Consider the following 26,447-nt stretch of genomic DNA (forward strand, 5'->3'; position numbering starts at 1 on the left):
CAAGACCATACCATTGGATTGGATAATAAATAGATGGACCGAGAGGGAGAGAGCAGTCGGACATCTCTGAGGGATTCAGCGGAGCCAAACGGTAATATTCTCACATTTTTATGACTTTTATCGACAGACGCAGCGTCACGGTGACATTAACACGCTTCACACGCGCGGAGTTTGTCGGGAGAGGATTTGGTTTGGCTGCGGGATGAAGCTGAGTGTGCAGGCTGGGGCAGCTGTCAGTGGAGCTGCGGTGTGTGTGTGTGCATTTACACGACGACTATGGACTGTGAAACCAACTGTTAATACTGTTTAGAAGCGAAATTTTAGCTACAAACATACACCTGTGACACGCAGCTGTCCTCAGAGACAGACTGCAGCGCGAGCTTGATTTACTCAAAGCCAAACAACAGATATAAAGTCCAGCGCGTGCAAGTATTAAGAGGTTAGAGTTGTTTTTCGCTTTCATTATGTAACCAAGTGGACAGTGTGGATGAATACTGGACTAGAAGAAAAAAAAACTCGTTCCTTGTGTGTTTTAACAAGGAGAAGCAGGAAATTATAGGCTGCTGTGTGCTGTTTTGCAGGAGAGGAGGCTAAATTATAGTGGGCGGTGAAGAAGTGTTTGTTTATGAGAAGGATGTTACTCTAAATGTACTTTTGTTTAGTATTTTTTGACTACGTGGCTTTAAAGAAGGAGGTACAGTTAGGCTCTGATTTATTATTCGGTGGTCTCTATTCAATAGAATATTTGTTGTTATATGGAGGAAACACTCAGTTGCCAGTTTGTTAGTTACGCCTGACTTAAAATATCGCAGTCAGATTTACTCTTTCCTGCAGTAGGTCCCGCTGACATGAATGTTCAGCTTTTGTTTAGGGTCGACAGATTACTGGGGCTATTTGGCATTTTGCCGATTATCTGTATCAGCGTTTTATTTGAATGATCACGGATTAAAATTAATTAATGAAAAAATGCAAATAAAGTGTCAGCATGGGAGGAACTTTTACTTTGTAAAACCTCAGACAGCTATTTCTATTTATTCTATTTTAAAAATGTAGCTGGAAACTTGCTGTATATGATGTTGAATGTTTCAGTTTTGATTTAACAGTTGCTAAAGGCATTTAAACAAAGTTTGGGGTTGGACTTTGTTATGTTCCAAATTCAAAATATCGACAGCAAGATTATTATTTTTATTATAAATGCATATTGGTTCCGAATATCGGTTATCAGTTATTAACTACTAATAATTGGTATCAACCCTGAAAGACTAATATCAGTCGACCCCCTTTATCGTTTAAACAGTTAGCTTAATGTTTATTTTTTACACTGATGGTAGTAATAATTCTGTAGTAGTCTACTGTGATACTGTGATATTTTCTGAGACATTTATCTTACTGTGAAAATCTTTTAGCACTGCAACCCTAACACAGCGTTACAAACCAGAAATCTGTCTCAACATTAGGAAGTCCTGAATCAGACCCAAGTCCCAATCAAGTTGTTGTGCATCCTTCAACAAACTGAATGCTATTAAGATATTTAAAATGCATTACTAGTATTGTAATGGAATAGCCACCCATTAAAAAGTGTTCATTACTTTTATATAATCGTAAGAATTAAGTGCAAATTGAGCAGATGTATCTTATCGTGTCATTTTTGTGACACAACTACAATTACTTGCAAAATGTTTTTGCATATTGCCTTTTCCTCAAAATTACAAAATGCATTTGCAATAAATCTGGGTTAATTTGCTCCACATCTTTTTGTCACATAAATTTAATCTTTGTGCTTTGGGAGGATATCAAGTAATAACATGGAAAAAAGGTTAAAATATTTCCTGTGTTTATATTTTTAGTGTAATTCATTTCCAACAAAAAGAGAGAGAGAGATAAAACTCACAATAAACAAAGTTAAAATAATTGCCCTCCCCAAATAAATAAGTAAATAAATGTCTATAGATATTGCAATAATATTGTTATTGCGAACTCTTTTGGCCACAATAATCATGTTGTCATTAAAACCTTCATGAAGGTGGGATTTATTGCAGGACTGCTGCTGTAGAGACCGCAGTAGTTCTACCTAGGCGTATATACACCGGTGGTGTGTCGTGTGGCAGATGTGGGACTGGTAACATGTCACCGTGCACGCTCTCAGCAACCATCTGACACAAATCAGAGTCGATCCTTCACCCGTTACACGTGTGAGTGGTGGACACTGTGTGCTTTCACAGCGGCAGCAGCATTGTGTTCCACCCTCATTGTGCTGAGTGCGACATTTCAAGTAAGTGTCCACGTGTGTCACTAATGGCTTTGCCTCTCTTGTAACTGCGGCCCATCTTCGGTGCAGTTACAGGTCACACACTCGGCACCAATCAGCTAAATGTGGTCCCCCACTAACAGCGTGTTGAAGGTTACACCTCTCAGGTGTTCTTAACTATGGCACAGAGACACCCAACACCAGGTACACAGCAAACGTGAGCAACGACACATGTGGGCCAGTTTTGCATTTTTCCTACTGTTTGAGTCACATTTTATAAAAGCTACAGTTCCCAGCTGTTTGTTGTATTTAATGATGTATTTCTATTGACTTCTCATCCATTTTGGCTTCAAGTATGAAAACAGTTTTGACCCAAACATTTACATCTTTAGTAGAAATGAACGGGGCTTGAGTGTGAGTGTGACAGACAGGACGGGACATGTTGAAAGACATACTAATACAGTTGTTTTTGTGTCTTTCATGGATTTTGGTGTCAATAAGAATAATATAATATACGACTCCCCTTATCCTTTAAGTGGTTCAGTGCTCAAATCCCCTCTTCCTGAAAAAGTGGGTCAGCCTGCTGATGCTGTTGCATGGCAACATGGTGTTTATCCAGGTGTCGAGTACCTGCACATCTGAGTTTCTGAGTGCCACGTTGAGCAGAACATCAGCAGTGGCATAGGAAGGGGCGGGCCCTAATGCTGGCGTAGAGACAGGAAGCTGTATTTATGTAATTGACATGTGTAGCGACAGCAGCAGTGAAGCCTTGCAGCTGGTCTGATCTCTCTAATCCCAGCCCCGGAGACTCGGCTTGTTTGTTTTGGGTCGCATTTATATAGTGGTGACTTCAGTCAGTGTCATGTCCCATCAGGCTTAATGAATAAGCTCATTGCTGTGTTTCATAAGATGAATCTGCATTTAACATGTAAGGTTTTTATGTGCTGTCATCATCAGTGGTGTGCTGCCTTCGATGAAGATCAATCACGATTGTTGTCTGATTTGAAAGGTCATATGTATAAGGGGTTTTTCTTGTCTACATCAGTTACTCTCCATCACATCCACACTTGCAGGTGTTTTGTTTTCACTTTTGGTTGATTAGACTTCCTGTAAAGACGGTGTGGACGAGTGCAGACTGACATCTCCATCACTCTGATGTCAGTTGGGATGCCATCATTAAAGCAGGACTAACAGAATAACTGGGAACTCCTCTGTGGGTCTTTTCTTTAGTTGTGTGAAAACAATTAAAGCCGGTGTAGGTAGTTTTTCTGGTAAAGGCATTAAAACACATCAACAAGAACATCAACATTTGACAATACAGCCTCTGCAGCTTTCCCTAAATTCTCTGTCCTAGCTGCTCCCACCAGATGAGCACACGCCTCATACAGTAACCTGTACTAGTACAAGTCATTCGTTTCAATCATCTGATTGCAATTGTGATTCCAATCTCCAGTTCTATGAGAGACGCTTAAACTTGTGGGCCTGTGAAGCATTTCGAGAACACATACTGTGATTCAAGGCTCTGAAATTATCCACCCCGCGAGTCACAAACTGCTGCTGAGCAAAGAACGGCCTCATGGAGAGCTCTACTTGCGCTGATTTCACAGACCTGCAAAAACCTGAGGATTTAGAGAGGGGACACAGAATTATACAAAGGGACACACACCCATTAAAAAAAAAAGACAAAAAAAAGTTTGAAAAAAAACAAGACATTTGAAGACATCATCTTCATTGGGCTGTGAGAGATATTAATGTGAATTTCTAGCAAATTTGAATAATTTTATAGATGGAAAATTTTCAGAAAAATTACAGACCTACACCCAAAACAGCAAAAAAAAAAGAGATTACAAAACACAACTGTCTCAAAAACAAAAAAAAGTGCAAAATAAAGGGTCTAAATTCATCATCTGTCTCAGAATCATCTTTTAAAATATCAGATATATTCAGGCGTGTTTGGTTTACAGTAGTAAATGTCTGCGGCTGTTAAAAATAGACATCACATTGTACACATCGCGTGCAGCGCGGCCATTGAAGGGCAGTTGAGTGGAAAAAGCCAAACAAGAAACATTGGGCTGAGGGAGGAATGTGGACGTGAATGTCTTGCCCCCTTCCTCTCCCCTCTCTTTATTGTCATACTCGCTCCCCCTCTCTCCCCCTCTCCTCCCTCAGGCCCTCTCCTCCTCTCCCTCCTCCTGACTGACATTTCTGTAATGACACTGTCTGAGCCCCTGCCTCCATCCCATCCTTAGCTTACTGTGCGCCACACGCAGGGCCAGCTTGTCACACCGAGAGCCCGCCTGGCACACCTCACATCTATATCAGACCGCTAAATGCCAATAATGGCAACTCAGCTTGATTAAGAAAGTAAGCATCCTCCATCATCCGGGCCCCTCTGTTCTGTTGGCTCTCCCGCAGTCATCGTTTGCCAAAAGGTTTAATAGACACATTCACTCTGCTGGTCAGCCTGTTTAAAGATTGGGAATCTGTGCAGAAGTGGGTTAAGCCCGACATGTCTTTATATTAGGGCAGGGGTATTTTTGACTGTGAGGGGGTTAGAGTCACTCAGTATTGGGCTCAGCCTGGAGTTTGCTGCTAATATTATGCAGGTTTTACCTGCTGGAGCAATGCTGGATGGATTTTGGAGATTTGTCTGATGTTTTTATGAGTCCACAGTCATATTTGGAAAAAATCTACACATATTTGTATTAAATGTGGCCAACCACAATGAAACCTGCACAGGAGACCAATTTAACATCAGAAAATGACCAAAATGCAATTAAATATATTTTAAATTCAAAATGTTACCCATTATTTGGACATTTTACAATTTTTACAAAGCATCATCAGCCCAAAAAAACCTACTTACTATGTCTCAGCATTTGTGAAATTATTAATATATTAATTTAAGACATTTTAAAACCAAGTAAGGCCTTGTTTTTTAAATAATAAAGAATAAAAAGGATATAAAGGAATAAAAAAGGATCTGCAGGAGCCCCACGTGTTCTTTTCCTGGTTTTAAAGGCTGCATTACCAGCCTGGACTTTGATGCAAATGTTATGCAGGTTTTACTTCCTGGAGCAATGGTGGATGAATTTTGGAGATTGGTCTGCTGGTTTTATGAATCCACAGTCATATTTGAATAAAATTGTGCTCATATTTTTATTAAATGTGGTCAAACACCATGACAGTCTACACAGGAGACCGATTTTACGTGAGAAAATGACCAAAATGCAACTAATGTGGACGATTATTTTCGATACAGCCATTTACAATATTTAGTTATGTGTGTGCCTTGGTTTGTGTACTGTATTCATGTAACTGCACATGGCTTTAAATGTACTTCTCTCTTGTGATGCGTCTGCGAGCCGAGCTTCTATAATTACCACAGCCTGCAGCGCCTCATGGGGAGCATATTAACACACACGAGTGGAGGAGCAAGAACCAGAGCACATGCACAAGTCATACAGGCTGTGCGTGTGTGTGTGTGTGGTTTGCTATCTCCCACCTCTGATGTGTGCATCTGTAGAATAATATGTGAATAAAAGGGTTGCACCCTTAGTCATAGATCATAGTATATTGCGTTCTTATTTGTCCGTGAGTAATGCTCTTCTAATTCAATCAGGATTATTTCCTAAATCAATCGCAAGGCATAAATGTGAAGCACGGACCATGTGACCAGAGCAAATGGTTAACTGGAGCAGCAACGAGCCAAAATAAAAGGCAAATTGTATGTGCAGCCCAAAAGGCAAACCCCCGAAGCTGAGAAATGAATTCAATGCAGAAATGCCAAAAACAGTTCATTGAATGGCCACTTGAGGCTGGCTCCAAAACTGAGTAAATCCCCACTGATCCCCATGTTGAAATCTCCAACTTTACAACAGAAATAATAAGTAGTTTTGAAACATCTTCATTCAAATGGTACTTGCATTGTTGTTCACAAACTAAAGAAATGCCTGATAATTTTTGTTTACTTTTACTGAATATTTGAAGGCAAAGTGTTCCCTTTACACAGACATATAAAACTATAACACTTTTTTGTTGTTATTGTTTGTTCTTGAAATTAATAATATATTTTTCAGTATTTTGTCATATCATCAAGAACATGGATATTGCAAAAATACCCTGAAATATTGTGGTATTATTTTAGGGCCATATTGCATTTACTCCTAAATCACAATATGAGTATCTATTAAGTACTCTGTATTGGTATCGGCAAAGATTAAATTTAACTTATTTCTAATACTAATAATTGTTAGTGGCAGTTTTACAAACGTTTTTGATGAGAATCACTTCATTTAATTATTATTGTTATGGCATTTAATAAGTGTGATTTTCTTTTTCTGATAATCACGCAGCTTCATACAGTGCTTTATATAAAGTGTATGCTCTGCCCTGGAGCCTCCTCCTGTCTCTGTACACGTAACCTCACATGTTCGTCTAACCTCTCACCCCAGCGAGCAGCAGGCAGCAGCACCACACACACACACACACACACACACACACACACACACACACAGCTACACAGTTGTAATCTCATGCAGACCTCCACTGCCTTCCACCCTCTACAGCCCCACACTCTTTCTTCCATCCTCCGTCCAGGGATGTGAAAGAAAGAGGCGAAGTGTATGTGACATCCCAGCGAGTGTTCACCTCCTCCCACTTCTGTAATTCTCTTTAGTAAAATAATTAGAAGCAAGACGGCTGGAGAGCCTTCATAACATTTTATGTTATCTAAGACTGGCTGCTGTGTTCTGCATTATAGCTCTGCACGCAATCCCATAAATCACGCTCGGGATTAGCAGGTGCATACAGTTGGGCGGGAGGACAGCGCAGCCAGGCTTTCTGTCTGCTGCTCCTCATCTGTTTGCTCCTGCAGTCTAACTGATAAAGAGGGAACCAGGATGGATGGATAGTTGTGGTGCGGGCAGAATCCTGCGGGAGCGTTGAACAGTCATTGTTATGTAATTTCCTCTCAGTGCGGATTGGTCAGGCTGTGGGGTTGTTGGTGGGCTCAGCACGGTAATCTCACAAGCATTATCTGTCTCTCAGAATCAGAGGTTGTTGTGTGCAGGACTCACTCATCCATGCCCGCTTTTGTAAAACCAACCAATGAGCCGGGCTGCTGTGTTTCTATCATCCATCTTAGCCGAACAGGTTTATCCTCGAGCACGAAGCCAACATACTCAGGACCAATCTATACTCATTAGTTTAGGTTTTTTCCCTGACTCATCTGACTTCTTTCTTCCAATTACTCCATTTTATCCAACAGCCGACCAGCTGGCCCTGAGCTGTTTGATTTATAGGATTACAGTTGGTACCAAAAAAGCATTTGATGATAGTGTTGTAACGCTGCTAACGAGACATGTAATCACAAGGATTTTTGTACAGTAAAAATAAAAATGTTAGTAATCTCAAGTTAAAGAAAAGATATTGTAGGAGTAACAGCTGCCTGGGATAGTAGGCTATCCATATTAGCAGATTATCCCCAATACTCAAAAATTCAAATTAGCACTTATTCTTTGGACAGTCTTCAGCGAATGATGGAAAAACAGTAAACTAAATGTGTTCTTTCTACTTTCTGTCTGAAATATGTTAATAATTACTTTGACACTGATATAATAAGTTTACTATATATAAATGTGCTGGTTAAAAGAATCTTAAAGGGACAGTTCACCCCAAAATCCAAATATAGTTTTCCTTTTAACTGTCCATTTATCATTTATCATGCCATTTATCAGTCTAGATTATTCTGGTGTGAGTTGCTGACATTTACCCCAGAGATTTATGGCTTCTCTCCAATATAATGGAACTACTTGGCACTCGGGTTGTGGTGCTTAAAGCGACAAACCGCAGTGTGTCTTTCCAGAAATTATGACCCAGTCACTCAAGATAATCCACAGACCTTGTTGTGAGCAGTTTTATATAGGAACTATTTTCTTACAGCTGCCAATGAAATCATTGTGCAGAAGGACGCGTGCATCTACTAATGGATGAGAGGTTCGTCCTTGTGATAGCATGAGATGTAAACATTAATGGCGTCCTCCTCGGCTGAGATTTAACATCAGCTAGCTCATTGGTTCTAGAAGATGCACTTTTGCCTCACAATTAATTTGATTTAGCTCTCCCAGCAGTCGAGGTTAGCTGGTGTTTTGGTTTGTTTTTTGTAGCTGCCTTTTGTAGTTTTTTTATAACCATTATGAAATGATGTATTTGTATAAGCCAGTATTTTGTATGATAAAAACAAATGTCAAAAGTGAGATTCTGGGGGCGTCGGTGGCTGAGTGGATAAAGCAGGTGCCCCATGAATAAAGGCAGTTTCCTTGCCGCAGCGGCCTCGGGTTCGACTTCTGGTCGAGGCCCTTTGCTGCATGTCGCCCCCACTCTCTCTCCCCCTTTCATGCTACTGATCTGTCCTATCTAATGAAGGCTAAAATGCCAAAAATAATAACCTTATAATAAACTAATATGAATAATGAATGAATAATGAAGTGAGATTCTGGTCTTAACTTTATTTACCCCTGAAGTGTAGTTACCTAGCGTAGACTAAACTACTGTGTTCTGGCAAGGTACTGTTATGTTGGAGATACAGCTGAACTGGTATTAAGTGTATATTATTGTTTACTACATCAATACTTTTCAGCACCTTAAAAACATGTTTATCTAAAATAATTCTCAAATGTTAAATTGTCAGTGCAAGCAGCTGTAGAAGGATTTTGTCAACATAAAATAGTGTAAAACTGGAAAATTTGAGATTTAAAGCAGAAGTTCTTTGATCAATGAAGAGTTTTCACAAATTGTCTTCAATTAGAATAATCATGAAAAGCCCCAAACTTTGCGACAGAATGTAATTTTTATTTTTTTGGGCAACTTTTTAAAATATATTTTTAAGTGTAAAAAGTCAACTTTAACTGATTTTTTACTGTAAAAAAAACAGTGTTTGATATATCATCTGAACAAGGATTTCATCTGACGGCATGAGTTTTCATTGATTCACGGGCTAATTTTGGTTTTTACTTGTTTACTACGTGACATTTGTAATTTGCATTGGATGAGTTTTTGTGGCCACATTGCTACATTCGATACTTCTTTCACCAGTGCTTTTATCATAATTTCATGGTCCGCAGAATGGTCCCAGCATACCTGGAAATGTTAACATTACTACAAGACTGAGCAAAGCAAACCTCCATGGATGTCTTATTCATGTGTCTGTAATGGTGGAATTATAGATGTGTGTGAGTGTGTGTGTGTGTGTGTGTGTGTGTGTGTGTGTTTGGGGCAGCGTGTCTGTACCTGGCTGCTTCATGCGATGGCAGATTGTAAAGATAAACCGCTGTAAGCTGCGATGGCACTTTTTCTCTTATTAATGTGGAGGACACAGGAGCTGTCAGTGCTGTTGTTCCGCTGCTGGTGAAATAGTAATGAGTGTGTATAACGGAGCTGGGCCAGTGTGGTTTACAGCTCTGTTGCACTCAGAGGCCAGGCCAGGGCACATGGAGCACTGACTGGCTGTGCATCATGTCTGTGTGCTGGTGATGGACACAGAACAGGAGGCTTTGGTCACCGCTGGAGAAACGCTAATACTCTGAGGTCTGACTCTTATTGTCTCTCTGATTTGGAGATGTTTAAAGAAGTTCATTTTTAACATAAAAGCCCTCTAAAAACTCTGAAAGGATGTCATTATCTGATTGTAACTATAGCCTTAGACACCCTATTAAGGGGCCTTGGAAAACGTAAATGTAAAACTTAATTGTTTGAATTCAAAATTTCTAGGTTGTTTTTTGTGGGCAAGTAATATAGGGTTGCAACGGTATGAGACTTTCATGGCTGTCTCATAAAATATCAAGTATGACGGTATTACAGAATTCAGCTGCTACAGTGGCACTTAAAGGAATGAAAACAAAGGGGCTTTTTGTTAATTTTTTTAATACATTTTATTACTATAATTAAAACTTGAAAGCAGTTTGTTTTGGATGAAAGTGTACAAAAAGTCTCTCTTTTGAAAATAAGTAAAATAATGGTTAGATTCTTCATTCAGTTGCATTTTTTTTTAGTACCGTAGATATGCAAATGTACACCTTTGGGCTAGTATACCATTGCAAAGTAATTTGTAGATTAACTCATAGGCATTGCTTAAATATTGCTGGATTGATGACAGATTTGATAACAACCTGAAAGACACTGTATGGACTAAAGCTGAAATTAGTCAATCAATGACTGATATTTGATCAAGAGTTTCATTTCTTTTCATTTTCAAGCAACAATCTGAAGATTTGTTGCTTTTATCCTTTTTTATATTAATGTAGATTGAATGTTTGGGGGTTTTGTACTGTTAGACTATACAAGAAATTGGGAGACGACAGACTGGGCTTTTAAAAAAGCAGGTGCATTTCAGCATGCATTTTGAAGGGGGTTGTTGTCTTTCCCTTAAAGGCTGCGTATCAAATGCTAAACATCAGCTATTGTTTGAAATGGATTCTGATATAGTGGACAAAAACCTCTGAATTTCCTATACAATTGATTTACTTTTGTTCTATTCACATCTAAAGGGGTTTGTTAGTTTTGTTTCACACACTTTCTTGTAGGATTAAATCATAACATGTCTTTGATTAAGGCCGATGTGTAAGATGTACTTTTTAGTTAATGCCTCATTATTGTTGTCACTTGAGAAAATCATTATTGTCTAGTGACTGGTGATGATTAAAGATTTTGGCTGTGACATAAGAGGCAAAAAAAAAAGATTTACCCAGACACTGAATGAACACAGTTTGAAGCAAGCGGAGGCACAGCAAAGCATTACCTGAAGTCGTCAGGCAGTGGCTTGTCCATGTTTTTCCTTAGAAAAGTGAATGTGGCAGATGGTCGGCGCAGCAGAGGTGTGTTGAGAGCACCTCAGAGGCCATGAGTGTTTTGTTTACTCATGATCACAAAATAACTGTCTTTGCATAATGAGCTTTTCTTTTATTTGGGGATTTTTCCTGTAATGAAGTCATTAATCAGCAGACATGTACTGAAAGTCAGTTTCTACATGAGGAAGCTGTGATCAAGGTGGAAAATTAGTGTGGTCAGATTTCAGCTGCCCTGCTCGTTGCTCTCCAGAGGTATTTGAAACTTTAAATTACAGTTAAATGAATTTAAATCGGTGTGGTAACATTTAAGAATTGAGCAAATACAATGAGAGAATCACATCTAATTCCAAAATTAAAGCCAGCTCTCTTTATGAATCACTCCAACTTCCATGGGTTTTTGATGGCAATGGCTGGATGGATGGATGAATAGAAAGTCCTCACAAATCAACACTTTGATGAACTTAAAGGAAACATATAATGATTTTCCTTTTTTTTGGTCCTACAACATATAACAATTTAAAGTATGCTTAAATATATAGATATGAGGTCTAGGAATCACCAGAGGAACCACAATTCGATATTTTCAGGACACTTGATTCACAATACAATATTACTGCAATTTTAAATGTGCTGAGTATTGCAATAACATTTTGTCTCATACAGTTTTCAGTCTGTTAATCTCAATTCAGTCATTTTTATTGCAGCAAATTGTATCAAGTGGACTGTAGAAGCAACTGATTTCATTATTTTAAGATGCTACCATATATGTGTTTCATTGAAAATATATAGGCTAAAAAACTTGTTCCTTTGCATCTATGTATAGATATGATATTGCCATGCAAAAATATCACGATACTGTGCTGTTTTGATTTTTCCTCCACCCCTTATAGATATGATCAGAAAACCCACTATAAACAAATTTACATAATAAATTAGACCAAACCCTACTACAATAATTTAACTCTAAATAATAGTTACAGTACTAATAACAGCAACATAAATTAAGAGTTGGGTCCAAAAATTGTAACTCTTAGGGACATGAACATGAGTTATGATTTTGTACTGAGAAAGGTAACCATTGGTTGGCAGAGTTTTGTGCATATAAAACTTCAGAATCTGCAAGAGGGAAGTTTGTGTAGTTTCAGGCGTGTTATCTTATTAGTTTATTTTTTTGTTACTACAGTACTTTAAGATGTGTGTGGTGTTTTTTACAGTGCATCCTTTGGTCATAAAATCTCTTAAAATCCTTAAACAGTGTCATCACAAGTCAATTTTCTGTGTTGGCTTGAAAATTCTTCAATGTCTACAGAAGAATACTTAGTTCTGGGTGTTTCTGGCTTGATTTCATTATACAACGGGGCTTTGCTTGTTCCCACGTGAGCACACAGGCTTGTGATCTGCTGACCTTTGGAATTTCGGCTATAGAGCAGAGCTGGATGTCCTCGCTAAGCAAACACATCACATATTTGAATTCCATGCTCCTATGGATATCTAATATCTCTCTCTCTCTCTCTTTGCCAATATTTAACTAGAGCCGTTTTTTGGGAATTCCCCTGCTGTGTTTATGCAGTGTTTACAGGAGTGTGTCTTCAGGCACACGGCAAGAATAGCAATTTCAGCTCACGCCCACTCTTGTGCTCCTCAGGGCCCAAATAATGTTTGACATTGTGTTAATTTTGGACTTTGCATCACAAAGGTGTAGCTTTCACAGATCCAACAACCCGCTTAACACACTCACCATTCCCTAACGTCAGTCCAATTAGAGCCACCATCCACAGCCATCTGCACCGTGACTCATCTGACTGTCATTTCACGCCATTTATAGGCCGTGTTTGGAAGGCTCCCCCTCAGCCTCGCCCCGGGATACCAGGCCTCCTCCTCTGGCAGTGTCCCCTGTTGGGGTGTGGCCTGAGGACGGCGATTTGACAATGCTGCTCCAATCTCCCAACCCCCTCACCCACAATGCACCATTACATTCCTACTACTCTCTCTCCATCTTCATCTTCCCCAGAGGTTTGGCCCTGTAACGAGAGGACTGGGTGGAGCATCTGTTCCCCGAGCATTTCCTTTCACCCGCAGGCCCTCCCTTTCAATCAGTCTCTTTTGATATACCCCCTCTGGCCACAGTCAGTCTCAATCTGTGCCATCACCACTCACCAACACACACACACTACAGACACACACTAACACTACCTCCCTCCATCTGAGCTGCGCCCCCTTTTCTATGCGGCCTTTTGATTATCTTGTGACTCCACTGTTCAGTCAATTTCTTAATGTCACCCTGAAAATGTTGCAGATGGCGATACCTTTGTTAGCTTTCCAATTGTGCATCATAGACTCGTGTATCGCTGTGTCTCAGCCTAAAATTTGCACATGAACACAGTAAACCAACAGCCAACCAACACGTATGTTCTGCACCTGCACCATGAGAGGAAATAACTCTCCATATAAGCAGGCAGCATATGTCTGTATTTGGCATTAAGAAAGGGAAGCTGGAAGGCCATAAAGACAGATTAAAGATGCTAGTTAGTCAGTTGGCACATTAACAACACAACCAGGCGTTGAAAGAGAAGAAAGAAGAAAGAAATCATATTTAATGTCCCTTGGTGAACAATAACACAAACAATTATGAAGTGTTTTTGTTTAAGAGCTCAGTGGCAAGAAAGATAATCTTACCTAAAATAAAAAGTTTGCTTTCACCCCCTCTTGACTTCAGCTCCTTGTTTGCTTTCTTCACGTCCGTTTCTCTTCTCGTACGCTGTGTTGAACTGCCAGAGTGGTTTCATTCACTGATGGGCTGTGCTGCTGATGCAATATGCTGAATTGGTGGGGAAAAAAGACGACTGGCGCCAATATGGGCCTAGGATGCTCACAGATGGCCTAACATTTACCGACTGCAGACCGTCAGCTTGGTGTGTCAGGGCATTAAGGATACTGGCACTTGTACTGATATTGAAATTTTTGAGACAATACCGAGCTCTAATGTTCATAAAGAGCACGAAAAAACAAAGACAAATTCTCCGTATGTGTGCACGCTTACTCAGCCATTAAAGCTGATTCTGATTCTGATGAACCTTTTATCTCTGCTCTGTGTGTGTCTGTGTCTGTCTGTGTGTGTGGGTGTGTGCGTGCGCAGGTGAGAAGCAAGACAGAGCCGAAAGGGAGTCCAGATCACACTCATCAAACCTGTGAGATGCTCAGACTCAGACACCATCGGACAGGTCAGTACAAGTACTCCCCTGCACACTAATGCTAAGAAGCTGAATGACTGAGAAAAGTGGTTTTACTTCAGCACATTGTGAGGGGTATTAAATAACCTTTTAGGGGGAGAAAAAAAACAGTTCTTTTGACAAAAATGAAAAAGGTCTGGACTTGACCTTTTTTTTCCTACTGTCACAGTCCTCCAGCCTGGAGCTCGAACTTTCTTATTCCTCCTGAGTATGGACTCCTGTTAGGTGTTCTGAGTTGACATTTGAATGCTCTGTCTGCATCCTGAGAAGCTTGGCAAATTGGCTGCACTCATATTAGCACGTCACATATATACATGGAAAACACTTGTGATCTATGTGGTTTTCGTGCTCTGTAGAAACACTGAAGTCTGTTTGTAGGCAAATACCTCTTAGTCTGGCAAGAAGAAGCACAGCTGTGCAGAGAATTTACACCCTGTGGTGAAAATGTAGGTTAGTCATAATTACTTGGGAAGTGCACTTATATATCCAAAATTTATTTGACACCAGGAGCAGGTCTGAACTGTGTGTGTGCTTGTATGTGTGAAATGCTTTGTCACAAATGCATACCGGATACAGTGCAGTCATATGCAGGATACAGTTAGCATGGAGAGAACTGGTTACTGATTTTGTACAAAGGGATTTTCCTCTTGTGCAGAAACAGTCTGTCCTACTTACAGAGACGCCACTGCAGCCTAACCTGCTGTTCCCAGCTGGTGCTGCTTTGAAATACATCCCCCCTCCTCCTTCTCTTCTCCTCTCCTCTCCTCTTCATCTCTCTTTACTCCTCCTCTCTGAGTCTGTGCAGTAGGCTCCACCCCCTCCCGCACCCCCCACCTCCCCTCCCCTGCTCTTTGAGCCGCGTCCTCTCTGCGTCAGACAGCTCCATTCATGAAAACTGTGACGTGAGCAGGTCTTCAGCGACCCGGTGACGCTGCCAGCCACCCACTCACATCCCAGGTGCTGTGGGAGTTAGAGGAATGTCCGACACTCTCCAGCCTCTGGCTCCCTCTCTCTCTGCTTTTCTTGCTGTTTTTCTCCATCTTGACCGTCAGTTCAGCCTCTTGCCCCCCTGCTTCTTTTTTTTTTCTCCATCCGTGCCTCAGAGCTGAGAGAGGACCATGGATCTGAGCTCTGTCTGCTGTGAGTAATCTGCTGCTGATGCTGTGTCTTTTCCATTCGTTTGAACGGAAGTGGAGGGACTCGTCCTCTTTGTAAATTTGTCTTAGATATTGTTTTCTTTGACTGTACTTGTGTGTGCAAGGAGACATTCACGTGCGTGCGCTGTTTGTGCGTGGATCAGCTGTGTCAGTGTTTGTTCAGCAGCAGTGCTGCAGGAGTGTGTTGAGCGGTCATGCGCCGGTGCGTGCAGGAGCTATTTTAGGCTCAGCGGTGATGCTGCTGCTGCTTTTTGATGCAGTACTTCTCAGTGCCCTCTGAAGGGCAGGTTGAAATGTAGGTAAAGGTATAGACCAACAAAACCCCCACCCTCCACCTCCCGATGGAGCAGCCAGATGATACTCTGAGGCATTGTAACGCTGTTGGTCAGAGATGACAGACTTTTCTGGGACACACGTGTATTGCGCACAGCCACGGGCATTTTAGTACGTGCACATAAACAAATCACTTTTTCCAGATTCTGTATTAGTTAACTCTGCCTCTGTCTTTTTCCATCTTCCCTTCCCCGCTTCATAATCTTTGACTTTTCTCCCTCACTTTGCATCTTTATCCATCTCTTTATTTGACTCAGCTTGACATCATGAAAGCACTGTGCATGCCCACCTCTGTCCTCTGCTACTAAGCATGTTTATGTAACTGCACAGGATGAGTAGCCGGCAGCCAGGCTTTAGAGGAGAGGAGGAGGAGCGGACAGCTCCATCCACTCTCCACAGAGCGGTTAAAATAATGGCTGCATATTCATATCCGTGGGGGGGTTTGCCATTTGGATTTTATTTCAGGAGCGTCTAACTTGTGGTACCAGATTTAAAATTAACACATAGATGAGATGCATGTTGCAGGGATAGTAAAAACCCTGGAGCTAGTAGAAGCACTAATGTGTATTGATTTCCTGGCTTTCTGCTGTGGTAGAGTCTGTCTTAAGGCAGAAGAAAGGACATGTAGTGCAACACTCACTTCCTCTCGATACACTCACATGCCCCATTTTTATTTCTTGCTCTGCATCTTGATTTATTTTCATATTACGTGCATTAAAAATGGTGTCTGTCACAGCCAGTCTCCTGCAATATGTTTGTCTGTTGTGTCACTTTTTGTGTGTCCGTCTCTCTCCTCGGCCCTTGTTGTCGGCGGGCCAGTCAGGCCGTCCCTATTAAGAGAGCACAAGGGGGATTGTTGTGGCAGCAGCTGCTCTGGTGTGCAGTGTTGTTGATTGTGTGTGTGTGTGTGTGTCTGTGTCTTCCTATATGTGTGTGTGTGTACTGCTGTCTCCTGGCCGTGCAGGGCAGACAGGCCCAGTTCACATGGAGCCGGCTCCTCTTGTGTCCTTTGTTGTCGCTCTGGGAGTCTTTCCCATTGGAGCGTGGTCGGTACAGTATCACGCCGCAAGCAGCCACAGCAGCAGCAGAAAAAGCAGTTTCTCTTTTTCCTTTTTGATGCATATTTAATTCATTTTCTTCACTCTCAATCTTTTAGCCACATAATTTCCCTCGCTATCTCCCACATTCATAACCCTCCATGTCCTTTTCTGTCCCTCTAATCTGCCTTTACTTTTCTCTAAGCCATTCTCTCCCTCCACTGTCTCCTTGGCCCCACCGTCCCTTTCTGTCTGTTTGCATTCATCATGTTTCTGGACGGATCTGGTTAGCATTCATACATAGAGCTCTACAAAGCTTTATCGTTAACCATCGCTAGGAACAAAGAGTCTGCCTGAATGAAAAGGCCGATATTGAAGCCCCTGTAAGCTTTTCAGAGCAGAGCGTGCGCGAAAGTTGCAGGTTTTTGGAGGCTGTGTGTGCTGGTTGCAGTGCCGGCTGCAGCCTCACTGAGAGGTTGGGAGAATGAAGCTGGAGGGGAGAGTGTGTGACGTGTCGATGGCGCACACTCTTTTCTTCAGTTATTTATTTTCTCTGATTCTGGCTGGTACCGGCTGAGGCTATTTGAGGCACAAGTTATGTGTGTGTGTTTGGAGTGCTAATGATTCAAAGCCATGTTAACCCTGAATTGTGTATTCCTCAAAAACATGTCAGTCAGCTGGAGTCTGTTTGTTGAACTCACTGTCAAACTAGGAAAACGCAATAGATAGCAGTAGCAATAGCAGTAGCAATAGCAGATAGTGATGTTTTGGACTTCAGAAGAAGACGCAGTTTTGTTTTTCTTTAATCTGGCAGTTTCATTCATCCACCTGACTGCCCTCCTCATGAGAAATACATCCATTCACAACACATTTTAGATGATCCCACCTGGCACTATCTCCTGTGGCCTCAGTAGCTTTGACCTTGTTCCTGTTTGCCCCAGCGACACCAGTCAAACCCTGAGCAGGCAGGCAGGGATTATTGCCCTGTGGCCTGCTTTCCCCTCCAGCCACCACCAGGTATTAAAGTCAGCTCAGGTGAGTCACCAGAGGGAATCAGAATATGATGAAAAAAGGATTATAGGGAAATGTCAGCCATGTGACGGCAGATGCCTGAACATCGTGCCAAAATTTGTTTATTTTCCCCTCCAACACTGTGCCCACACCAGCAGCAGATTATTACTTTCACCCACCTACAGCAGGCTGTCCAATCCCCTCTGGCAGGACTCACGGCCATGGTAGCAAGGGAAAGCTGATTTAGACATCGGCCCACATCCTGACAATCAAATCAGGGCTGTGCGGCTCTGTTGGCAGAGGCACGTTTCCGAAGTCTCCGTATTTGATGTCCGTGTTGCTAAATATGTGAAAATTCTGTCTGCTTCCAGTGACAATTAGGTTTTCGATTAGCAGTTTTTTCCAGATTTGTTTCATAACATTGTTTACTCACATGGCCATGAAAGTCCATAGTCTGCACTGACATAGGAAACAGATACCAGAGTCCAGCTGTTCAACTGTGACCCAGACTAACAGACACTCACATGTGAAGTGAGACTCCTGAGCTCCTGATGGTAAGAGACTATTTGTTTTTATACCCTAAACGTTTCTTTTTATTGGTTAGTTGAGGTGCTCAGGGGAGCCGAGTGCTGTTCTTACCGTCCTTTTTTTTTTGCTCCATTTGTTTGAAGAGAGGAGGTCAGGAGGGATAGAAACAGTCTGGAGCATTTTCCTTTTCCATTTTCCTTGTGCAGTATCTGTGAAAAGATTTGACTCAGTCAGATTTAATATAAATCTGCAGGGCAGGTGTTGGTGGCTTGTGAGGCTGATATTTGTAGGGCTGAACACCATTTTTTTGTCTATAGAGCTTCAGTATGTAGTAATCAACAGCAAACATTTGAAGCTTTGCTGGGGGGTGGCAAGGACTCAGCCCATAGACTTGAAAACAGTTGAAGTAGCTTCTGTGATGTCACCTTTTGGTTTGTTGACTCCTTTTTTAAGCCTCAAGTTACACATTTCGGCTGCCATCTTGGTTTTTAGGAGCCAGAAGTGAACATATTTGGGCGAGTAACTGGCGCTGTTGAGGATCGAGGGATGGATCTGAGAACCCTAGCACTCAATCGACAGACAGCCTGCTCTCAATTATGTGTAACTTTTAGCCTTAATTAAATAAAACAGATTAGTTATATAAAAAATAACTTTACGTGCATTTGTCATGAAGGGAGAAATTAGCTATAGAGACCTTAACTTTTTTTTCTATTAAGCTGTAAACATGTTTATTTCTGCTGTTAAGCTGGGCATTTTAACATGGATGTCTATGTGGATTGACTGGCTTCTGGAGCCAGCCTCAAGTGGCTCTTCAAGGAACATTAGTTTTTGGCACTTCCATGTTGGCTTCATTTTTCAGCCTTGGATGTTGCCACTTGACTCAGCCAGACGTTTCTCCATTTTCAGCTGATGTTAATGGTATAATGCTGCAACATATTCAAAAAGTCTGGCACATTTCATGCATGTTTTTGATCCTCTGGGGTTTGGTTGAGCGAGGTCCTATCTATGCAGTTTTTTATTACATAATAATAGCTTTTTGCAATAATTCTTATAGATTTACATAAATGCTCACAATAGTAGAGCTTGAGACAATGTCTGAAAAAGCACTGTGAAAACTGAATATTTACTCAATGAGCAAATACATTCAAATATTCAGGTCCAGCTCGGTAGTTTTGTACCCATCTTCTCTTGAAGTGAAGACCTATAACGTAATTTTTTGTTAAAAATTATAAATTCTGGTGAAGGATTTACCCACTTTTCACTTTAAACAAAGTGAAGACCATTGTCTTTTTGTCCTTTTAAGAGCAACACTAATCTGCTCTTCCTATGTGACAGGCTTAGTAGATTCAAAAGCAACCTCTAGGCTTTTTGGCCTCTCCAAACCTGAGTGTTGGATGCGACTGAGTGTGACTGGTAACAGAAGGTCAGGATGGATGCTGTGTTGACATGGTAACGTGTGAATGATGAGGTGGGATAGCAGCTAAATTGGTTCTTTGTTGGTGGCTCAGCTGTCACCTAAAGGGAGGTTCCCCCTATGTGGCCCAGCAGGGCTTCCCTTAATGAGGAGCAGAGTGATGGAGACACAGATGACACTGCTGCTGCTGATGCCGCTGTGTGATTTTGATTGTGAGCATGAATGCAAAGTGCACACCCGGTACATGTTAAAGGTCTGTCTGTAGCTGCATTTATGTATTGTGGAAAGTCCAGCTGCTTTTGTGAAGCTGCAGTACTTTGAAACACAATCTGAACAACCATGTTGTTGTTAGCTGAGTGGCACAAAAAAAGCTCCCTTCCCCAGTGGATTGCTGGGAGTAGTGGGATTATTGGATCCTACCGGACACGCCCCGGGAGTGTGTGGGGGTGTGTGTGTGTGTGTGTGTATGTGTGGTCTCTGAATCTGATCCTCCTGCACCACCAGCTGCCATGTACACACACACACACACACACACACACACACACACACACACACACACACACACACACACACACACTCATATATACAGTAAAGTGTGCTACAGTAACAATATCACTGAAGCCTTCTCTGCCAGTACTCCACATCTATAAGAGTTTTTATACAAAGATGTTCTTACTATGATGCATTCTGCTACTGGCCATTGACATTAGGTCGCCTTTAGAGAAGCAAGAAATAAAAGGAAGTGTTTAGAGGATATATGGAGGGGGAGGGCTGAATAGGGTCTGTGTTTGTACAAGCTTGTCTCTAGAGCCCTGTAGAAGGATTAAAGGATCAGCCCCTGATAATTTCTCTCTCTTTCTCTTTAGCTTTCTCTCCCTCTTTCTTCTTTTCATCCACTCTACTGAGCATCTGCATTGTTTCCTTCTCTGAAGCGATATCTACTTTATGCAAACATGTAACAAAACATATTAGAGCAGTGGTTACCCACTGGTCCAGCCACTGGGCCCAGATCTCTCCTTAGTCACTAGTTCAAGGTCTGCACTTAAGAGAAATGACCACATAATAGATTGTATTTGACCAAATGTAAATAACACGTGGGCTTAAAACTAAATAAAACATTATATTGCAAGAATAAAATGCAATTAGTAAAAACAATAGGTATTTGCCAATTTTAGTTTCCCTTTAAATTATTAATTTTTTTCTTTTTACTTTAAATTTTTTTTGATTTTAGCAATCTTTTGAATATTTTTTTCCTTTAAAATTTTTGTCAGTGATTTGATATATTTTTGGCAATTTTTTTTTCTCTAAGCATTTGGGGGATTTTTAAAGAAAATGCCTTCCGAACCCCTGGGCTCACCAAAATATAAACCACCAAAATGTTACCATTTATCACAACCAGAAAAAAAAAATTGTTGGATTTTTAGATTTCCAGCGGTTGCTTTGTATACTTTACCTGCGTCACACTGGGAGGCTCAAGAAAAAAAAATATTCGTAGCTTTGGGGAGGGTAAAAAAAACCCTAGCCACCCCCTTACACTGAAAAAATAAAGCACAGTCCCTAATACCATTTTTTATCTTTGAAAAAAAAAAGAGGCCACATAATGCCAAGAACATTGCAATAAAGTAGTTACAGCTCTTGAAAAAAACTCAGTTGTGATTCAGAATGGACCAGTGACCCACTTTTGGACCATGACCCACCAGTTGGGAACCACTGCATTCGAGAGACGGTCAGTGTGTCTTTTTGCCCAGTCACAGTCACTTTGGAAAGTCCTGTAAATAAAGCCCTGGGTCCTTCTTCATGAGGCGCAGACATTATTCATGGGTTTCTCTGCACATAGAGATCTTCCATTAGAGATTAATGGGAAAGAGCAGGAGGTCCGTTTCTTATTCTTAGCGTGAGATGCATAGACTCAGTCCTGATTCAGCCAGATAGAAAAGAATAAAGAGATTGGGTAGAGAGTGAAAAATTGTGAAATTGCGAAAATTATAATATCTGGTTTTCTGTCAGACTGTGCGATTTGTCATTATTTAGCATTATTTAGGTTATACGGGTTACTGTGTGTGCAGGCTTGTATGTGCACGTGCGTGCTTCTGTCCAGCCGACCACATCCACCCACTGCAACCAACGTCAGAAGCCCAGCTCCGAGAATCATCCGTGGGGTGGAATTACAGCACGGGCCTCTGCTCGCACAGCTCGATTGTCTCGGCTGTGGAAGGGACGGATTTATTGGATACCTGAGAGAGCGTTCTCTCCTTCCCTGCACTCTCAGCAACCTGCTTAGAGACGGCTTGCATTATAGATGAGCTCCTGGCAGCTGCTACACTCTCACAGCGCTCAGGTTACCCCCCAGTAGATACACACAGATACAGTACATATGCATTCGCACAAACATGTAAGCAGCATCTGCGTGGACCAAAGCACTCAGACGTGTATCATATAACTGTGAGCATCTCAACTTTGAGCCCTGTCAAGAACTTTTAATCCTCTGTCGTTTTGTTGTCAAGTATTCAAAAAGGCAAAATGCCAAATAATACATCTATTTTTACACACACATGTTGGGCTCTGTTGGTGCTGAGCACTAAAGTTATCTGCATCAGTGAAGTCAAAGCTTTATTGTACTTTGACCTATGCCAAGAGTTAGAGCTGTGCGTACAGTCCAGTCTTTCCTGCAGAGAGCAACATATATAAAGATTGTTTCAAATGGACCCTCAGGAAACCTCCACGTAACACAGAGCCAGCTCACTGCTCTGCCTCTCTGTCTCCTCCCTCCTGGACTTTGATCTCCTGTTCCCGACTGTACACACTGTACAGCCTCTCACTATCTCCCTCGCTCTCTGCTTTCTCCTGCCCCCTCATACTTGATTGGATTTCTAAGGGCATGTCCTCCTGGGTTTAAAGGGGAGGAAGAGTCATTTACAAAGCAATTTATTCGCCGCTTTGTGCCGCTTTTTGCCAAGATTTGGAAAATGAGCGCAGTCAGACTGTGGATAAATGGCCATCTGTTTGTCTGAAAACACAGTGTATGCTACATTTGTAACAAATTAAAGCCCCCAAGTGTAGGATTTTAACATTTCTGACTTTGGCAGCTCCCAGTGGTGGTGTTGAAAAGGACACCATGGCACACCACGCACTCATTTGAAATAGTCTGCAGTATCTACAGTATGTGCAACTTACTTCTGTGCAGACGTAAGAAGTAAAAGTTATTAGGTCAGGTGCCACATATCTTTTGACAGGTGTCTTTTTTGATGGGCACCAGGGACACTTTGATTCTAATCGTAAGTTAGATGAAAATACATCTTTTATGTGTAAAACACATAAAACGCATTTGGTCTCATATGCATATGGATTATGATGCAGATTTGGTTTGTATCCATGAGTGATTGAAATAGGGGGAAAACAAGATTTTGTATGGATTCCCAAAAAGCTAGAATCAGCCCTTCTTGCTGTTTTGTTTACTGTACAAGCTGCACTTGCTGTATGACCCCCCCCCCCTTTATAAGAGGCATAGCATATTAGCTTAATATTATTATTTTTGAAGCACAGGATATTCAAGCATAAAAAAATACTATCCATAAAGTTCCCCTCTGAGTTCAGTTGATGACACCTGAAGCAGTTTTGTTCGCTTATGAAGACTGTGAGATGCTATTAATAGCTCCGAAAAAAGGTAGTAGGTGGACCTGAGTTAAGATTAATATGTAGCGCTGTATTATCCTCGTTTATCCTTGTTTAGTCTTTAAGCTGTTAAATTCTCTACAGCTGTGCATATATTTTTGCTTTGAGCTCATTTATCATGTTTGAGAAATATGTGTTTTTTGTTGTTGTTTTTTTTTGCCTCAGGCTTTGGTGACAACTAGGTATGGACAATTTTACAATATGTACTTTTACATTACTTCAATTGATCAGAGATTTTGCCATACAGTGGATGGTAAACCTTTAATTCAATCTGGGTGCATTTGGCCATTGTGGGCAGAGTTGCAAATCAAAGAGTGTCTTTAATAATGGAAATATTGGGTTTTTATTTAATTGTTCAACAGTTTGATAATTTCTTGTGATGATATATTGATGTGTCTTGTTTTTAATTTTCTGGATTAGCTAAAACACAGACACTCCTGTCTGGAAATAATGCCTATTAGCAGTTTCCCAATTAACATCTCTGAAAAAAAATCTTTGTATGTATCAATATACACGCCAATAAACAGGTTGAGATGGTCAGAATCAGAAACAGAAATACTTTTTTGATTCCCTAGGGAAACTGTGGTACGTTATAGCCGCATCAATGTAAAGCATAGAGCATTATTATGAGGTGGAAATAAGAAGTATGTTCAATAAAAAATAGAAATATGTACAGTGTGCTTAGTCTAAAAAATTTGTAATTTTTTTTTTTTTTTAAATTGCATTGTGCTACATTACAGTCCATAAAACTAGTGTGTAATGTTTTAGAAAAATATGTGCATTAAACTTGTGAACAATACAGTAAATACATAATATGAATAAGAAATATGCACAATATGTCCATCATATATTATTATATGGTTTGACTCCTGGTGATTCAGTGGTTCAGGTAACATGCCAAGTATGTAAAGGGTGTAAAAATATGAAAATAAGTGCTTTATGCAACATTACAGTGTATAAAACTAGTCTTAACTACAAGTCTTAATACTAGTCACATAAAGATACGTGTATTATGTTACAATGTACAGCACAATGTATACATGGAAAAAAATAAGAAAAGGAAATATGTTCAATACGTGCATCTTCTGTTATGGCATTGATTTTACTCCCAGTGAGTCAGTGACTGAAGTAACTAAGTATGTTTGTTTTGCAGCTGGCTCTGAGCCTGTGGTGGCTACAGCCGGCTGTGCTGGTTAAGCAGTGAGGATGGCCGGTGTGTGCCAGATGTTTTGCTCTCAGCGGTCCTAATACACAGCAAGACTTTTAATCCCTGCTATACTGTTACTGCTTCAAAGAGAACATAGTAAAGCCTCAGTTGTGTGTGTGTGTGTGTGTGTGTGTGTGTGTGATTGGTTTAGTCCAAGTGTTTCCCAGAAATTTCCCAGAATTGCATTACTTCTATCTACTCTGCGGTGTCTTTCACTCAGCAAGTCTGTCTCTTATGCTGTGATTTAAATCCGATCTGATATTTCTGACCTCCTTCGTCCTACACTGTTTGCAGTCCATAGTTAAAAATAATCATCATCAGTGTAAGCTCTCTCAATCCCAGATCTATGAGAGGAAATGAGATGATTTCTCTATGTGGAAGTAAGAGGGCCCCATGGCAACAGCTCTAATCATGTTTATGTTGTATCAAAGGTGTCTACAATCATCCAAATGGATTTAACTTCACTTTATTTTAATCTGCATTTCAGTTTGCATGGACTTCATAATTTAGTTAACCTGTCTCTCTTTCTCTGTTCTTTATCCATGTCCCCGCTTTGCAGGTGATTTCCAGCATTCAGACCAACAAGTGTGCTAGGACGCGCCCCACTCATTGCTACTGGGTAGCCCATGCACATGCACGACACCATGGGTAGCTCCCCCGAGGTGCTCTCTTGGACTTCGTGCCCCAGTCTGCTGGTGGGCAAGCTGAAGGAGGAGCTCAAACTCACCGTGGTTGGGGACGGCATGAAGAAATCAAACTCGCCCAACTCCCAACACCAGCCTCCCCAGGCACCTCCATCCAATTTACCTCCTCAGATTATCACAGACCTGGCCCCGCCGACACACCTGCCCGTTCCCCTGCAGACGCTGCAGACACCCGGGCAGGACGAGGACTCGATGCTGGGGGGTATAAGTCCCCCAAACACAGCCTTGAGTGTGGACTCTACACGGAGCGAAGGTGGGCACTTTGACAACAGCGTGCTCCAGCTGCAGGAGCAGGACCACGAGGAAGCCGTATCGCCGGCCTCCTGTGAGCACGGAGGATGCGGCAGTGGGATGGAGGAGCAGATGGGGGAAGGGGACTGTCCCATAGATCACAGTGGAGAGGGGAGGCAGAGCCACCCCCATCACCCAGATGACATCAAGCTTCACTTTCACAGAGCGGGGCCTGGGTCGGGCGGGTTCCTAGAAGGGCTGTTTGGCTGCCTTCGGCCAGTCTGGAACATCATCGGGAAGACATACTCAACAGAATACAAGCTACAACAGCAAGGTTAGTTCCTGGTCTTTCTGCATGGCATCAATTTAGGAAACTAAATGCTATGTGTATAAAGAAGTATTTCAACAATATAAAGAGGGTCCTCACATAAAACTCGTCTGTCTGTGCAGTAGGATTGTGCCATGTCATGTTTTTAATGGTAATAATATGATTTTAGTTATGATAGGAAAAATCATTATTATGATAACGGTAATATTTCAACTGACGTAATGACGTCACACCTTTACGCATGGCAACTGAGAGTGAAATAGCTACTGATTACTGTCAACATATGAAACTATAACAAATATTTTGTTGCAATTGTATGTTCATGATTTTTTTTTTATTCAGTATTTTTGCTATATCATTAAAAATATCATTGTTGCAAAAATACCCTGAAATACCGTGATATTACTTTAGGGCCATACTGTGAACCCCTACTATGCAGTAAAAGGATTCAAATACTGTTAAAATTGGTATTACATGAATAGAGAAAAAAAGCAAAAGGAC

General features: G+C 41.2%; 1 protein-coding gene across 3 annotated transcripts in view; it reads left to right on the top strand.

Annotated features, from left to right (window-relative positions):
* map3k13 (mitogen-activated protein kinase kinase kinase 13) overlaps window positions 1-26,447 on the top strand; it is a 40,833-nt gene continuing 14,386 nt past the window's right edge. The window contains exons 1-3 of one of the 3 annotated variants that reach the window (XM_042494642.2): window positions 1-91; window positions 14,231-14,315; window positions 25,243-25,952. In XM_042494642.2, the coding sequence (XP_042350576.2) occupies window positions 25,310-25,952 (643 nt within the window). In that variant the 5' untranslated portion in view covers window positions 1-91; window positions 14,231-14,315; window positions 25,243-25,309. Of the gene's footprint in view, window positions 92-14,230; window positions 14,316-15,232; window positions 15,465-18,290; window positions 18,417-25,242; window positions 25,953-26,447 lie in introns of those variants that run through there. The other 2 variants (XM_042494643.2, XM_088083166.1) reach the window with 2 other exon arrangements.

The sequence above is a fragment of the Plectropomus leopardus genome, chromosome 10 (genome assembly GCF_026936395.1).
Source record: "Plectropomus leopardus strain MGB_pleo_1.0 chromosome 10, ASM2693639v1, whole genome shotgun sequence".
NCBI lineage: Eukaryota > Metazoa > Chordata > Actinopteri > Perciformes > Serranidae > Plectropomus > Plectropomus leopardus.